Genomic DNA, 18020 nt, shown 5'->3' with positions numbered 1-18020 from the left:
TTTCACAGAGGCCTAATATCCTTGAGCAAAACAGCAGTTGTATGAGCAATTCCTCCCACACTTCTCTGTCCTCACTGGCTATTGCACATCCCACCAGACTCCAATTAGAACCAGATGTTTTGGAATTAATGCTTATATTTCTTTTTTCCATATCGCTTCACCTAAAATCTGCATCAGGCAGCTAAAAGATGGAAAGACTAAAGTTTCACCTATAAAAATGCTTTGTATATGCCAGACATACTTTTACCCTCAAGTTTCCCTAAAGTGAAATTAATACAAATATTACTTTCAAATCAAAAATAGGAATCTGTTGTATTATAGTAGACTCCACCAGATGATGTTTAATTACAACAATTTTCAAACTACTTTGTAAAGCTTTGAAAGATAATATTTGTTTTAAAGCATCTTATACAGAAAAGACTTTAATCTTATGGGAACAAGACATCTTTCCTCACTCAGATTTTAAGATGGTATCTCGGAATACACTTCTGGTTTGTTTGTTTGTGTTTGAATCCTAGCAAAAGGAACAGGAATACCTACACATTTTAGTATCTCATTTCTCCTCCATCAATACTTGAAGGATAAGACTAGACTACAGCTGAAGACCAAAAGGGGCATGAATTTGGACATAACCATTGAAGTTTCCAAAATATACTGCCAGTATCTTGACTTAAGAATGATTCTGACATTCTTGGTAGTTGGAAATTGATCTGGTGATCTGTATATAGTTAGAGAACTGCATTTGGGGGGGCACAAACTTCCACTATTTTTGAGGAAAGTAACTGGCCTGTCCTGAGTGCTATCTTCTGTTTTCTATTTGCAAAAGCCCAAATGGTAAGCAGATCTTCTTGTGAGAAACAGCAAATGTGTGTATGCTGCAATTTGTTAATGGCCACTGATAAATAGTATTAGATCTGTGGATTCATAGAACAGAACACTAAGAGTTCATTTCACTCCTTTATTGTGACCCCAGCATGATGGTACAAAGAAGCAAAAACTGAACCAAAGAAACCCACAACCAAGCCCAACTTACTATATACACTAGCCCCACAATAGATCTTCCCGCCAGTGCATGCTATTGGTCAGTTTCACTTTAAACTGACTGGATCTGGCAAACGGGATCTAGCCTTGCGTTGGTTGATTACTGTGCAGCTTACAGTCCTGCCTTGGACCTCAAGCTTGGTCCTTGGCAGAACCACAAATGCAACAAATAGGATTGTCAAACTCCAGTTGGACTTCATGGATCTCCTGGAAATACAACTGATATCCAGAGATCACTCACCCCAGAGAAAATGGTGGGTTTGGATGGTGGTCTCTGTGGCATTATACCCCACTGAAGTTCCTTGTCTTCCCACACCCTGTCCTCCCCTTCCAAATCTTCAGGAATTTCCCACCCCAGAGTTGGTAACGCTAAAGTTGAGCTGTTTTTGGTTCCACATGTTTGTATAACAGTTAAAAAGTGCAATGAAGAGATATTTTGAGAAATTATTTTACATTTAAATGACACAATGGAAAGGAAGAAACAGTACAGGCTTGCTTGACTCAGAAGTTGACTGTGATGACTAGCTAAGGGCAAGAGGATTGGTTGATCATATTGAGTTGTCGAGTAGGTCCATTATGCACGGCCGCTGAAACGGCGATTTCGGGTCACATGGAAAACGCAGAGGGGGAAGATGCGACGCATACCGGTTATGCACGGGGCGGGGCGCGATGGCGGCAAAACCCAGAGTAACCGATTATGCACACGGCGATCCCGGCGCCACTTCTGGTTGTGCCCCGGTCACCCGGAAGCTGCGCTTTCTTCCGCGTTTCGCTAACACGGCTTTTTCGGCGACATGCACCGAAGCTGTGGCCGGTTGCAGCCAGCACCGTGCGTTATCGGTGATTTTAGTCGCCGCCATTCCACCCCGAATGTGCGTTATTCCCCCTGTGCATAATGGGTCGTATAGATTAGTCCTTCAGAAGTCAAAGGACAGAAATCCAAAGTTTGTTTGCAGTCAGTCTCTCTCACATGATTGTCATCCTCTAGGTGGGCCCGGAAATCTTCCAGAATTACAGCTGATATTCAGATCACACAGATAAGTAACACAGAGACAATGGCTGCTCTGGGGGGGAGGGTATCATATGGCATTATGTACTGCTGACGAATCTTCCCATTCCCTACCCTCTTCAAGCTCCACCCTTAAATCTCTAGGAATTTCCCAACCCAGAGTTGGCAACCCTCTCTCAGAAATTTCTTCTGTGGAAACTTGGCAAATATCTCATGACTACTTTCCCTCCAAGATAAAGCAAAGCAAATCAGAAGACAGAACTTGCAGACAGCAAATTTACACCCATTCCACATGCTGTAAAGATAAAAGCATTAAGCTGCTCTGTAATTATAGAACCTCAAAGAAGAAAGTTTTATAATGGCAGTTTTCAGGCTCTCAACTATTAAAATCCATGGCACCAAATGAAAGAACACGCTTCTAAACAACTCTTAGCTTTTAATTCTCTCCTGTAGGAGTAGGAATAAACTTATTCTGGTTGAAAGGTTTAAACATTTTGGGTAAATGTAAACATTTTTGTTGCTCCCACTAAATTAAGACCTTTCATATTTGTTTTTAAAAATTTAGTGACATATTTTCAAACTTCCAAACAGCTGCCGCTGAGAAAGCTGGGCTCTTATGAAATACAAATATCATGTTTCATCCAGATAGTTTATAGTATTTAAATATTGTTTTTCACATGCAAAGTCAAAATCTTTGGCATATTTTAATTATCCCAAATGGCTTTTCTTGTTCTGTTCTGTTTTGAAATCTTTAGAATAAATAAGCAAGCCAAACTAACTGTCACTGTTTCAATGAGCTTGTAGATCAGAGTAATTTTATGCCTTCCACATCTGCAGTTTAAACTAAAGAGGTGGTCTCTTAATATTTGTTTGGTATAAATGTGTCAAAGAGCAACATTCAATTGAAAAAGCATCTCAACTACCTTTTAATTTGATAGTAACTTAATGTTTGTTTTGTGCTTTGGAATCATATTTATAATATTTTATTACAGGTATATGTTTGAAAGTATTTTCTAATTAGTATTTTACCCTGACTTTTATTTTCTAAATCTGGTTTCTGATACTTTATGTCAAACATAAGGGGGGGGGGGTAATCGACATCTGGAAGTTCATGGATACAACTTTGGAAACCGCCGTAATTGCAGGAGGGGAGAGAGATTACACAGCAGGATCCTCTCAAACTGAATCATCTAGAAAGTCATATCCAGCTGTATAACTTTAGATTATATTGGTCTTTTTTGTATTGCTGAGATATGCAAGAAGAAGTTAGTATAAGAAAGAAAGAAAGAAAGAAAGAAAGAAAGAAAGAAAGAAAGAAAGAAAGAAAGAAAGAAAGAAAGAAAGAAAGAAAGAAAGAAAGAAAGAAAGAAACCATTGTCTGTCTCGTGAATGGTCTTGGGTGTTTTCTCTAACAGATAGAGAATCTGGGAAGAACATACTGAGTGAAGATGTAAAGGTGAGATTCTTCAAAAGTGACCCCATGGGACAACAAATAAGGGCCAGGCTGAGAAAAAAAGCAAATGATCTGAAGATAAGCAGAAATCTTTCATTTTGGGTGCCTGATACTAGACAGGCATTACAGTCTTTGCATTGAAGGACTGGTTTAGTTTGTTCTGCAGCTAGGACTGACAAAAGCACTCTCTACATTCTGTTTTTGTTTTATCCCATAATATGTGTTTTCCTTCATGTCCTATGTACTCATTTATGGGTAGAACTGTGGTTCCATGGTAGACCATCTGCTTTACAGGCATAAAGTCTAATGTTCAATCTCCAACATCTTCTTTTAAAAGGATAAGATACTATAACATTTTTAATTTTTTAAAAAAAGAAACAGCTTGGGAATCTGGAAAGCCACTGCCCATCGGATCAGGTCTCAAAGAGATCCATATATTACCATTTATGTAAAAGCCAAAACGTAAGTCTTACGTATATGCTGAGCTAGTCCTGATCCACTGAGCTATCTAATACAAGCCTCAGAGAGGGACCCCACACCCAGATAAATGGTAGTGGAAAGTGCAAGAAAGCTGCAGTGGACTTGAGGCAACCCCAAAGGGTTTTCAAGGCAAGAGAGAAACGGGAAGTTTGACACTGCCTGCCTCTGCATAGACTTATCTGTTATCCAAGTACTAACCAGGACCAACCCTGCTTGGCTTCTGAGATATGAGGACATCAGGCTAATCTTGACCACCCAGAGAGTAAGTCCCTGTAAGTCCCTGTATGCAAAGATGAAATAAATGCAGCCTGACAACAAGTCAGCAGGGTCTTCTCTCAGTTTCTCCCTTGCTTGGAATGCCTCTGGCCATACCCAGCCTCAATACTCTTTCCACAGGCCTCTCCTGTGGGCATCCCAGACAAAGTGTTGATAGCTTGATCTGGGCTAGGATCCCAGATTTGTGGCCGTAAATGCACAGAAAGGTTAAGTACAATGGCAAAACCAGGGTGATACATATATTAAAACTGTCAAAATGTATGGAATGGCTTTGCTTGACATATTGCTTGCACACACCAGGTGGGAGGAACATGCAACAGCAAAAAAATATATGAGAGGCTTATTTATTCTCTTTAACCCATGAAGGAGAAAGTGGTGAGGCTGTAGGGAGAGTTATGACAACTTATTCAGAATTTCCTTGGACTATTTCAGTTTCGCAATCCCCTACCCACATGTTCAGGGTGTTAACACCTGCAGGAACTATTGAGTAATTTAGGGGCCCTACACATGAGTAAGTTATCAGTGAACATTTGACTTTTTATTTATTTTTTAAATCTTCCTTTTATTCTCCAGAGAACAACAACAGGAAGAGGATTAGCAGGAGAGGAAGGAAGATTAAAAGCAGTCTGTCTTCTCCCCTCCACCCCTTATTTCTATTCTTTGTTTATAAATCTTAGTGCTGCTTACTAGATGACAGACTGCATCTCACCACAGCAAAGACAACTTTATATTACAAGTGTTTCAGAGGGTCACAGAAGTTCCTAAGATCCGCAGGCCTCAGGATTAGACACTTCTCCCATTGTTAGAGCATCATGCAAGTTCCCCTTGTTCTCTAGATGAGGCTGTCTTTTCATTCCCATAAACTTCAATCAGAGACTGAAGGCTCTCAGATTTCAGGTTGTGTGACCCAATCTCCTTGCACTCCCCCCTTCCTTTGGAGAACAAAATGAAATTCAGACAATGGGGACTGAATGTCTTCTCTCTGACATTTCTCCTACAAAACTGGGCCAGTACTCTGGGGCTTCAAATGCTACATGGAGCAAAACTTCCAAATCTGGTGGCAATCAAACAGGCAGACATCTGATTATGTTATCTCTGTTATTTATTAGGTCAGATTCCTCTAGATGACTGTTTAAATAAAAAAACCTTATTTTCCCACCACAAATAAACTGAATTTAAAATTCTCATTAAAATGGCAATAATGAATACAAAAATAATTCCTCCCAATTTTTTTCTGGAAGAATGATACCTCTTGTGCTTCTCTCACCAAGCTATAGAACAATGATGTAATTATTCTCTTTACTTACAGAATAAATATTGCTGACTGTATTCAGGCACCAGAACATGTGTGTGTGAATGCTGTAATCTTTCATTTTAAGAGGGGGGGGAGCTCATTGGGTGGCCTTGAGCCAGTCACCATCTTGCTGGAATTATGGTGATCTATTTTACAGCACTGTTATGAGGCTAAACATAACAAAAATTGTCAAGTGTTAAGCATAGTATGGGTTCCATGCTCTTAATATTTTAAATGTATTTTTGAACTGGCTCAACTGGCTTAAAATACACATTTTAAATATGTTACAGTTTGTGTATATTTAGATATATAAAAGGTTTTCTCTTTGCTCTCAAAAAAAAAAAAAAACGCTTAACAATATTACCACTACTGAGGAACATGTTGGTTTTGTTTCTTTAAAGGAGTATTATTATATCATTATGCAGGTACAGCTGAGGTACATTAATAGCCTTGTTCCTGATGAAGATTGTCTGCCAATCAATGGAGTGACTACTGACCTGTTTTTCAGTGAATTGTATGGATTTCTACAACCATTTTGTTAAGATTCAGGAAGATCAGGAGGTTTTCATAGGTAAAGTTTATGACTTCATATCACAATCGTGTGTTATTTATCTTCTGCATTAGGTTGTTGCCATATTATAAACATGCACTTGCTTCCGCCAATTTTCTAGGTTTTCAGCTAGCAGATAAGTGGACATTCTATCAGAGTGAAAGGACTAGCATAAGGTGATCAGATTTTAACATTGGTAAAGCGGGACACCATTGACTGGGGGGGGGGGTTCTTTATTAAGAATTTGGTCTATATGGAGCAACAAAAAGTTTCATAGAATGCATAGAACACAGAAATAGTATTGTAATGCACACACACGCACACATATATATAATTTCAACATAAGTACAATTTGCCAGGTACCCCCAGATGTCCCTCCAAAAGTGGGACAATCTGGTCACCTTAGACTAGCAGCACATTGTACTCCCATGCATGTAAATAAGCTCTGATACTTAAAAAGATTTAAGAATTGTGTAGGATTGTTCCAGAAGTCAATACCAAGCAGCTTCCGATATCCTGCACAAGATTCCAAAAGTGTTTGCCAGAGAATGTCTGAAAATAAAATTGTATTGCTAAGATAGACAAGTATTTTGGAAAGAAAACACAGATATTGTTGTCACGTGATGTTACACAATGCAACCAAGGACTGTACAGCATTGCCATGGATCTGATTTTGATTTCTTACATTACAAGATTTGCTTTCACATTAATCTTTGCATGAACTTTATTATGCTTTCAGATCATTCCCAGACAGCATTCATGGTTATCATTTAATTAAAAAAGCAAATTGTCTATAAGACAAACATTTTCCTGTGAGAATTAATTCCTTAAGGATATCAACTGCAAACCTTTTGTTCCAGGAAAAAATGTTGCTATTTAAAATGCTGGGACTTCTGCTTAGAATTGCACTTCTAATGGTTTATCAGACCATTAGATCTCAGAATAATCTGGTGAAATATGTTGGAGAGAGCTATTCAGGGGCCTGCCTTTGTCTTTCACTTGGTTATTATTTGGTATTACTAAGTTACTGATACCCTTTCTTTCTTTCTTTCTTTCTTTCTTTCTTTCTTTCTTTCTTTCTTTCTTTCTTTCTTTCTTTCTTTCTTTCTTTCTTTCTTTCTTTCTTTCTTTCTTTCTTTCTTTCTTTCTTTCTTTCTTTCAACACCCATGGCCTTGTTTTTCTTCTTTCTCATACTTTTCAAGTTTATTCTGTTTTCAAGCCTTCCAGTACAGCATGCCACAGGATTTCTGACGGCTGAGAGTTAAGAGGAAAATAGCCAAAATATTTTTGTTGACTTCAGAATGCTGCAGATTAAGAGCAGATGTATTCCCCAAGCATGTGTTTTAACTTTCATTGATATGCTCTGAAGAACAGTCTCTAAGCCAGGAAGTATATTGCATTTGCTAATTGTGGGTAGTTTGGCAGATGGGCAGCTAAAAATAATGTTTTTATGTTTTATTACTGTAAATTATTTTGTTCCTACTCTCAAACTGAATATATCTGGTGCATTTAATGTATAAATCAGTTTTATGTTACAGCGCTATCGTATTTTCCAGCAGAATTATCATAAAGGGTTTAGACTTGCTAGTTTATACCAATGAATAGTGTATATTCTGCAGCTGCTGAGGAGAATAAAGAGCATTGCCTATTGATCATACCTAACTAAGTCTCAGTTAGGTATTGTAGCAAGAGGATATATTTATTTATTATATTTATATACCGCCCTCCCCGGGGGCTCTGGCGGTTTACATAATAACATAAGAACAATACATGTAAATTATGTAAATTATGACTGTATTTGGATGTTGTGACACAGTTTACTAATTTAACAGAATTAACTTTTGTATGATATTCCCACTGTCATGATGGATGTTCATAGTCTGACAAAGAGTGCTTGCACTCGAAAGCTCACGCCTTGAATAAATCTTTGTTGGTCTTAAAGACGCCACTGGACTCTGATTTTGTTGTAGGTAAGTCATTCCTCTGATACTGAAAATGTTCTCAATCAGCCATCTCAGCTGTGTTTTTGTATTAATAGCAAGCTTAACTTTCATCATGAGATGTGTAAGTAAAACTGAGCTATTTATATATTAAATAGATCCTACAAGCAGGGACCTGCAAAGAACTTGCAGGCAGGGGGTATCTCACCCCCTGCCTTAACTTCTTTCCCTCTCTCCATTTCTTCTCTGACACTCATACTCCCTCTTTCTTTCTCATTCACACCCTTTTTTTAATGATCCATCCCTTTTTTGTCACTCCTTAGCCTCTGTTGCCAGCTGGTAGGAGGCAACAACTCCCATACCCCCCATCTCTGCTTTCTAGTGTGTGTTTGTGTGTGTGGGGGGGTAGCTTGTGGCCTCTCACAGCCTCCAGTTTGTAGAAAACCCTTACTTCAGAGTAAAGACACCCGTTTCTCAGATATAAATATCTGCAGACTGGGGCATACATGCCTATAAGGATAAAAGATTCTGTCTTAGATTCAGCCATATCTTGAGAATGTGGGATCTATTAGATGGGGAGAATGACTGAATTATCTTCTGTTATTTCCTTTTGTACTACCCACTACTTCCCAGTTCTATAAAGTGTGGGCTGTCTATTTGTATTCAGTCAAGTTTAGCCATACTGCTACAGTCTAAATATATGTAAGAATATTATAGGATGCAGCTCAGTCTCAAAAGCAGCACAAACTTTACCAGTGACTTCCAATGAGAAGTGGCTTGTGATTCTGCATTTCTTCTCTCATGTGCATACTGAGACGGAATGGGCAAAAAATTAAAATTGGCATTCTGGGGCAGTTATTATTTGGGGAGGCCCTAGACATAACATTCTCTTTTATAATAAATTGTAACTCACATTTATCAAAATCAGTGATATCTAGAGATGTTATATAACAGTATATCTGGCAAACTGAAGACAAACACTACCCATAAACATGTTTAATGGTACATAAATCGCATTAAAGGTAAAGGTATCCCCTGTGCAAGCACCGGGTCATATCTGACCCTTGGGGTGACGCCCTCCAGCGTTTTCATGGCAGACTCAATACGGGGTGGTTTGCCAGTGCCTTCCCCAGTCATTACCGTTTTACCCCCCAGCAAGCAAGCTGGGTACTCATTTTACCGACCTCGGAAGGATGGAAGGCTGAGTCAACCTTGAGCCAGCTGCTGGGATTGAACTCCCAGCCTCATGGGCAAAGCTTTCAGACTGCTGCCTTACCACTCTGCGCCACAAGAGGCCCTATAAATCACATTACTTAGATGGAATTTAACTTTGTTTAGGACTGCAAATGACAGAGCTTGAAAGCTCATGAAAGCCTTAGTAAGCCACTTCTATTGCTGGTAATTCTGAGCTTATATCTCCTCTTCCTTGCACTTGCTTTCCACTTTGGAAGTATTGACTGCAGTCCAGAATGCAGGTCTCTAAAACCAGAAGAGGGGAGCCATATTCCTGCCTCAACAACATGCCTCACAATCTGGACACTTGGATTCCAGATGTGTAGAGCCCGCTGTGGCTATCACTAGTGGAAAAGATGTACTCTGTATATGCTTAAAGGGACTTTTATATGTACACGAGCTTGGTGTAGTGGTTAGGAGTGCAGACCTCTGGCAAGCTGGATTTGATTTCGTGCTCCCCCACATGTAGCCAGCTGGGTGATCTTTGGCTTGCCATAGCACTGATAAAGCTGTTCTAATCGAGCAGTAATATCAGGGTTCTCTCAGCCTCACCTACCTCACAGGATGTCTGTTGTGGGGAGAGGAAAGGGTAAAGGTAAAGGTATCCCCTGTGCAAGCACTGGGTCATGTCTGACCAATGGGGTGACGCCCTCCAGCGTTTTCATGGCAGACTCAATACGGGGTGGTTTGCCAGTGCCTTCCCCAGTCATTACCGTTTACCCCCCAGCAAGCTGGGTACTCATTTTACCGACCTCGGAAGGATGGAAGGCTGAGTCAACCTTGAGCCGGCTTTTGGGATTGAACTCCCAGTCTCATGGGCAGAGTTTCAGACTGCATGTCTGCTGCCTTACCACTCTGCGCCACAAGAGGCTCCTGAGGAAAGGGAAGGCAATTGTAAACTGCTTTGAGACTCTTGGTAGAGAAAAGCGGCATATAAGAACCAACTCTTCTTCTATTACTGAAGCAGTAATTACCTTTGAAAATACAAAACCACTAACTAATGGCCATCATATTAAGTCACTAGTTCCAGAAGGACTGCCCCCATAATAAATTCCAGACATGTCAGTGATAGAATCCTAGAGTTAGAAAGGGTGATACAGGCCATCTAATCGAACCCCCCGCTCTATGCAAGATCACTGTAAACCATTTTTGGCTGGCTACTGCTTGAAGACTGTTGGGTGGGGGGGGGGGGTGGAGCTCACCACCTCCTAGACAACCAATTCCACTGCTGACCTACTTATACTGTAAATCTCTCCCCCCCATATCCCCTTCCACCTGTAATTTCATCCTATTATTCTGAGCCCTGTCCTGTGCTGCCAACAGCTCCCTCCCCTCTAAGTGACAGCCTTTCAAATAGTTAGGATGAGGAAATGCTAGCGTTGCCAGCTCTGGGTTGGGAAATAGCCAGAAACCAGGGGTGGAGTCATGAGTGGGTGGGATTTGGGTCCAGGAGGTTCTTAATGCTATGGAATCCATTCTCCATAGCAGCCAATTTCTCTGGGGGAACTGATCTCTTTAGTCTGGAGATGGCCTGTGATTCCGGGGGATCCCCAAATCCCATCTGGGGATTGGCATCGTTGGAAATGCACTCTGCATATGCATCCAGTTAATGTCCATTGGCAGGCCCTAGAACAATGAAAACTTGTACACAGCCATATGGGTCCACATAAAATCCCAAACCAAGAACAAAAACTTCTTCTTTTGTTCCTGGTATGTAATACCAAACCAGCTGAGAAGCAAATTCAGGTTTTGATTGCAAATCTGGGTGCTCTCCCCGCTTTTTATAGAGGGAATTATTCCGAAGAAGGTGCTCGCGAAGGGCTCCTCGACTGTGGCCATCCTCCAAGACAAGGCCCCTTTTGGCTCTAGCGCTTTTCGTTGTTTCAGCAGCGGCTGGGCCAGCAGGGGGCGGTGGCGAGCCAGGCGGGACTCCAGCCGGCTGGGCTGCCTCAGCCGGGGATGGGTCGGTCCGAGGCGCTGGGAAAGTGACAAGCTGAGGAGAGCCAGAGGCAGCGGCGGCACTTGGACGGCGCGGGCGGGAAGAAGGGCAGGCAGAGCCCCTGCGAGCGCCCCGGCGCCGGAGTGCTGGATGGTGAAGCAGTGAGGGCGGACGAGGAGCCGGCTCAGGAATGCCGCGGCAGCTGGGGTCAGGCGGCCCGGAGAGGAGCCCTTTCCTACTCCCGCTGCTCCTGTGGCTGCACACGCGGAGCCTGGCAGAGCCCGCAGCCCAAGGTAAGCGAGGCCCGACTTCGCGGCGCCTCTTCCCCTTGCAGGCGCCCTCCTTGCCCGCCGCTGCTCCGGGCTCTCCAGCCTTGCCGCCTGGCAGTGGCGGCGCTGCACCGGGGGGGGGGGGCGGGCCCCGCCGGGGAAAACTTCTGCGGCGCTCCCTCTGGCCCTTGCCCGCGAGCCCCGCGCAGTCGCGCCCCCACCCCTCAAAGGGCGCCCGCCAGGAGCCGTGCCCGGGATCGGGCTTCGCGGGGCGGGGGTCCCAGGGGCGCGTGCAGGAAGGAGGGCTGCAGAATGCCTTTCCGTCGGCTGGGCTGCCGCCCTCCCCCTCTGGACCTCGCCGCGGCGTGCTCGAAAGCGGGGCTGCCTGCAGAAGCGTTCGGGGCAGAACCGAGGCTGTTCGGAGCCCGCCTTTGGGCCAGGAGACGCGCACGTCCCGCGCTGCCAGGCTCCTCGGAGCACAGGCGCAGCTACCAGGGCCCCCGCGCCAGCCCCGCGCCAAAGGAAACAACATCCATTTCGCTTTCCCTGGCGGCCCACTCCGGTGGGCGTTGCCTGCCCCGCGTGGAATCTTTCGGTCTTCTAAATCTGAAGCTGTGTTTAGCCGGGTTTTTTTAATTAAAAAAAAAACAACAAATCGTGGTTGATGGGGAGACATTTTGCACATGCTCAGGAACACTCCACGGCTCCTTCACATAGGTTAAGGATGAGGCCGGCGCTGAGCGCAGCTGGGGAGCAGTTGTGCAGACAAAGCTGTTGGGGATTGGGCCGCGGGGGCCGGGCTCTGGGCCTTGCGCTCGGCGAGTCTTTCCCCGACGGGGCCACTCGACTTGGCCGTTGCTGCTGCGGAGCTGACAGTTGCTCTCTCTCTCTTTCTCTCTCTTCCGCCCCGTCCTCCTCTGTTTGTTTTCCTCGCTCTTGTGCCAAAACGGCTGCAGGAAGCAAGCGGGCATCTGCCCCCGCCCCGCTTTCCCTATATTTAGCAGAGTTTGCAATTTGTTGAATGAAACGGGGGGCTGATGCGAGAATCTGAATCAACAAAGCCTCAACCCGCCTAATGGTTATTTTATCACTTCCACATTTTTGGCAGTTTGCTATGGAGCTTCATGAAACTTGTGCGCTGTGCGTGCATTTTGGTGACGGCATTGCCAAAGCCGACGGGGAACTATTTGTTCAGGAAGGTTGATGTGCGGGCTTCCAAGCCTCCAGTCTCAGGCCTTACCTGAACTGGCTTCTCTGAATGTTTCCATTGTGGCGGTGCCTTTTCTTTTCTTTTTTAAGTGAAGCTGGTAAGGCAAGCCCAGGCAGTATTAATATCTCTGCGGGAAACCTCTAGGGTTTCCCTCTGGGACATAATGAAAGGGAGGATCGGTTGCTGGGCTGGATTCCGTGTAATCGTTCTTCCAGGAGGGAGTTGAAAAGGTGATTAAGCCAAAGGCAGAGGTATTGAAGAATGTTAAAGCAAGCCGGACCAAGCTAGTGGCTCCCTCCTTTGGCAACGGTGGTCACTTCCTGGGCTACAGGCATTTAAGATTGCCCAAAAGAACTCTGGGAAATAAAGAATTGGTCATTGTATATAGCTTGTGGCAGATTGATCCTAATGGTGCATGATAGCAAGAGTTGGCTGCAATTTTTAATAATTAGATCTCTGCTAGAGACTGCATGTCAGTGTGGGTTAGCGAAACCCTGGTCTTCATTCTACAACTGGGAAAACCTCATGATGATGAAGTTCTGTTGAAATAACACAGATCTGGCCGCAGTGCAGACTTTGCAGAGCCCTAGATAAAAACACTGTAAGCTTTTCAAGCAAGCACCTGCCCTTAAACAATGAGAAAAGAAATTACCTAAATGGATTAGTACCTGCAGTCTCTCTGCTTGATCTCTTTACTATCTCTTCTTTCTGTTACTCTGAAATATATACCTGATGGTGCTGGGTTAATAAAGATGATGTTTTTTCATTAGCACTCCTTATTCATGGTTAGAGTGGGTATAATAATAATTTGTGTGTGAGAATGAAGAATATGGGACATGTTTGTTTTACAGAGTATTTCACATAGATAGTAAGAATGTGTTTTTCTATATAAACAGTAAAGGAAATAGTTGGAGGCTACAGGTTTGGATTATATTGCTTGCTTTTGGCTCTACACTCAATGACTGCAGGTATGTGTGTGAATGGATGTCACTAGAAATGGATCATTTTTCTATGCATGCTGTTATTGATTGGGTCTCATTTACACATACAATGATTGACAAAAACAGGAGAGTTGAGTGGCAGGGCTTGTTTTAACAGCATTACGGGCCCCTGGGTAAACCAGCATGCTGTGGCCCCCACGGTAACCACTCACAGGAATAAAAAGTAAATGGTCGATAATATGAATCATATATTTATTTTATTGGCACATTAACAAAAATGGTATAAAAACATGCTGTACAGCAGCAACTAATCAACATGATAAACATTTAAACAATACACAAGGCTTGAAGAACACAATAATACTCAGTAAGCCACACAGATTAGATGGCAAAGTATGAAATTAGTACGAATTTCTTATTATAACAAGCATTTGCAGTATTTGTTTTCAAAGAATTGCTTTATTATTGGCTTGAAGTTAGTGGTCTTCAGGATGTCATTTTCCAAGAGTGAAAGCTAGTTTAAACTATGCTGCCCCATTGTGCTACAAAGCAGATTTTTTAATGTTTCAGTCTTGAAAAAGAACATTCTCCTGTACATTAGTGTTTGTTTATGGCAAGTCACTTAACATACACAGATTCACATGGGGCCCCTATGCTCGTGGGGCCCCCAGGCAAGTGCCCATTGGGCCCATGCGTTAAGACAGCCCAGTCAAGTGGCTCCTTAAATGCCAACTTATGTATATACAGTATTGTGCCTTATACAGTACTGCATAATTGTTAGTTTTGATTTTGCATAGAGTCTATATAAGAAAGTTGCACAATAAGTGTAGTAAGTAAAGGTGCAGCTGGTTCTCATCTAATAGTCACAATAAATTAGTAAATGTCCCTGAATCCATACATTTAATCACTGTTGTGTCCTCATTAAACATAAATGTGTGAACATTAAGTGCATTGTAAGTATGGGATGTACTTCTGTGCAAGCAAAATTGCACTGCAATGAAGAATAAACAGATTTGAAAAGCCATCCCTTGATAGAGAAGGATTTGATAGAGAGCAGTACTATTGTCTGTTTTTAAGTCATCTTTATTGTTTCATTATCCAAATGTTGAAATACACACAAAATATCTTTACAACTTTATTTTTTGGGATTATGTTTACATAAACATAGACATGTCATTCATCTGTTGTTTAGACATCAAGTTTGCTGGAAAAACAAGTCTGTGAAATTGTTTTTCCAGCAAACTTGAGAGATCAAACATATTTGTTGCAACAAAAAGTTGTTGGGTGAAAGGCATTTCCTGTTTTGTGACCAGCCACAAGGACAACAAACATTGTTATTCTGTAATAGATCTTTATTTTATAGTTCAAACAAAGAAGGTTGAAAGTTTTTTAAAAGCTGTAAATGATGGGGCTAGAAATATGGAGGCCTGGGATCAAATCTAGCCTGCAATAACTTATGACCCTTGATTTCAAGGACTGTTCTCAGGCACTGTTACACATGCGTGCACACCAACACACTCTCCATCTCAACAATTTTCTCCCAATTGGTGCATATGAAGTTGCATGATATTAAATCAGACCATTGGTTCATAAAGGTCAATATTGTCTACACAGATGAGCAACATCTCTCCAGTGTTTCAGGCTGAGGTAATTCACATCACCTACCATCTGATCCTCTTAACTGGAGATGCTGGGAGTTGAACTTGGGACTAATGCATGCCAGTGAGCCATGGGCCGTCCCCCCTTCAACCTCTCAGTCCAAGTATGAACAGCAACAGGGAGGCACTATATATACAGTCCAACATGCTGGAGAGAAGCAGAAGAGCCTTAAGAAAGAACTCTGTCCAGGCCTCTCTTGCTGCTCTCAACAGAGGCACGATTTTAAAGTGCCCTTTGCATATGCCTTGGCTAGTGTGGGAGTGACACAACTGATGTTGCTGGTTGTCCAGGCCTTGCTTAATTCATATTAGCTACCAATCAAGCCTATAGGATATTTTTGCTTGTCTTTTAAAATGCAAGGCTAACTAGTACTGCTTTCTGTGTTAATGCCTATGCTTTTCTAAAGTGATGGGGGCAACAAGTGTCTCTGTCCATTTATTTGGAACTCTGAACTGGAATGGTTACATAATCCAGATCAATAGATAGGATCAAGGTGCCATGTCCTGATCATTCTTAGATCCTTACCATAGTGAGTAACAGATCAAGGCTGCCAACACTAATGTTTTGGACCCAGTTGCACAAAACAAGGCTGCATTGAAGTTACTGGCATTTGATCACTTTCATAGTCTGCTTTTGTTCTGAGGAGGTCTGTGTGGTGTACATGGAGCTTTCCATTTTCTCACAACAATCCTTAAGATGAGAGAATGTGCATAACGTCCAAGGCCACCCAGCTATAGTTGTACAATGTAAATCTGGTTTTGCTAATAAGTTAATGCTTGTCAGGAAGCCAAGCCAGTCCCAGTTCTCTGATGAAATGTATCTTCTTAATGGTTTGTGCTTGCAAACAGTGACTTGAATTCACAATTACCAGAATTAGATGTTGACCTAAACATGGTAATGTGTGAAGTGGCTCCCTTGACTGAGTCAAGCTTTGAACCTAGTTTCACCACATGCAGCTGAAAGACTGTACTGGCTGTCATTTTTTTGTAATACATTTTTTATCCTAAGTTTAATATTAGAGTGTAAGTTGTAATAAGTGATAAAGTAGTCTCAGTGAAAGAAAAGAAACTGATCTCTTCTTAAGAGTAAGATACAATTAATTATAGTGAGTAATACTGGCCCATAAGATTATATCTGTTCTTCTGGTGAGGAAAGATGAATAGAAGTTACCACAAAGAAAGCAAAAAACCCAAAACAAGTTAATAGGTGGGATTTAATTCTTTCTTAAGAGAATCTTCTGTGAAATTCTAAGTCTCTAATTTACTAAAGTCTTAAATGTTTTAATCCATCTTTAGATAGTTTTCTGATGGATCTTTGTAGTTTATATCACTATCATACGTTTTCCAAAATATAGCCAGTATGTCTATTAAGAGACTTGGTTGACAATTTCCTCATAATCTTGAACATTCCTTCCTTTTTGCTTCCAAATTTAATTGCTTTGCAAAACATTTTCAAATTTGACTCTGCATTCTGATTCTGTTTGGATATTTTGCCAAAGTAATCCCAAGCCTCCCAAATGATGGCAATAAATATTTGACTTAAGTTCCTAGCTATGGAATGCATTGCTCTTAAATTCATGTGTGTGAAATTCCAGGAAGAAATTGCAGCAGGTAAAAAGAAAAGAGGTTACTTTAATATACAATTGTATGCATTTTTAATCATAGTATTATAGCTCCTAAGATTCCATCCATCTAATATATGTGAGTGAAAACCTAATGCAGTCACTAATACTCCAAGATATTTTATTTCTCAGTGAGCATATATGACATATTCTTAGAGCAATCCAAATGTTTTGCAGTGATAAGCGTCAGACAATCCATGCCTAAAGTCAAATATTCCATGAAGGCAAGAATGCCTTTCAGTAGATGGTAGCTTATCTTTTTAAATTTAATTATGGTGTGCTTTATTAGCTGTCTTCTAGTTCTGCAATGTGGGGAGCGGGGATTGAGCAGCACAGCAAAGCTTTTCTTGGCAGCCTGCTGACAAATTTGATGAAGTTGATGAACATGGAAAAAATCATGGTTAAGATCATGCTTGAAGAGCTGACCTGCTTAGCATAGCAAAAATGGTATTTATTTTTGCTAGTTCCTACTACTTTATTTTATTTCTTTTTCTGGATGTTGAGTTGGATATTCCAGATAAGCCTGTGAGTTCTGGTCAGTGAATTGTTCCTATTTAACATACTAAACCACTAAGAAGTCAATGTAAGAGTTGTACAAGCAGAGAAACAAATTAGTATTAAAATACATATAATATTAAAATGTCTATTATAACTAGCAAGAAAGCCCATTGCAGCCTGGAAAGCAATGGGCACTAGGTCTCAGGGGACACTGGTAGGCATCTCTCTCTCTCTCTCTCTCTCTCTCTCTCAGCAGGAGCCATAGCAGGTAATCAGGGCTGGTTTCGGTTTGGCATGGTTCTCTGTGTCTCTCTCTCAGGTGTCTAAGAGAAATGTGGTTAGGGTGGGAACTGTAGGGGCAGGGCCAATTTCCACCCCTCATATTGTTTCACAAATATTAAGAGGAACAAGGGATGCTTTGAATGTTTTCAAAATACTTGATCCATATCTGAACAACATTTCACTGATCATCTGAGCAAACATTTTGATTGATGAAATGGGTTTATTTACTAGGTTATATCTAGCCCTTTCTCCTAGTGGAGAACCTGAAACCAATTATGTTGTTCTTATTATCTTCAAAGCAGTGTGACATTGTGTTCTTACAGC

General features: G+C 41.7%; 1 protein-coding gene across 1 annotated transcript in view; it reads left to right on the top strand.

Annotated features, from left to right (window-relative positions):
* The first annotated feature begins 11231 nt into the window (after window positions 1-11231).
* Window positions 11232-18020, top strand: part of ROR1 (receptor tyrosine kinase like orphan receptor 1) — a 252572-nt gene continuing 245783 nt past the window's right edge. Inside the window, exon 1 of the mRNA XM_077333470.1 lies at window positions 11232-11509. Coding sequence (XP_077189585.1) covers window positions 11407-11509 — 103 coding nt within the window. The 5' untranslated portion in view covers window positions 11232-11406. The remainder of the gene's footprint in view (window positions 11510-18020) is intronic.

This window comes from Paroedura picta, chromosome 4 (assembly GCF_049243985.1).
Source record: "Paroedura picta isolate Pp20150507F chromosome 4, Ppicta_v3.0, whole genome shotgun sequence".
In the NCBI taxonomy this organism is placed as follows: Eukaryota; Metazoa; Chordata; class Lepidosauria; order Squamata; family Gekkonidae; genus Paroedura; species Paroedura picta.
The sequence above is the reverse complement of the archived record's forward strand: the minus strand, read 5'-3'. Positions and strand labels throughout refer to the sequence as shown.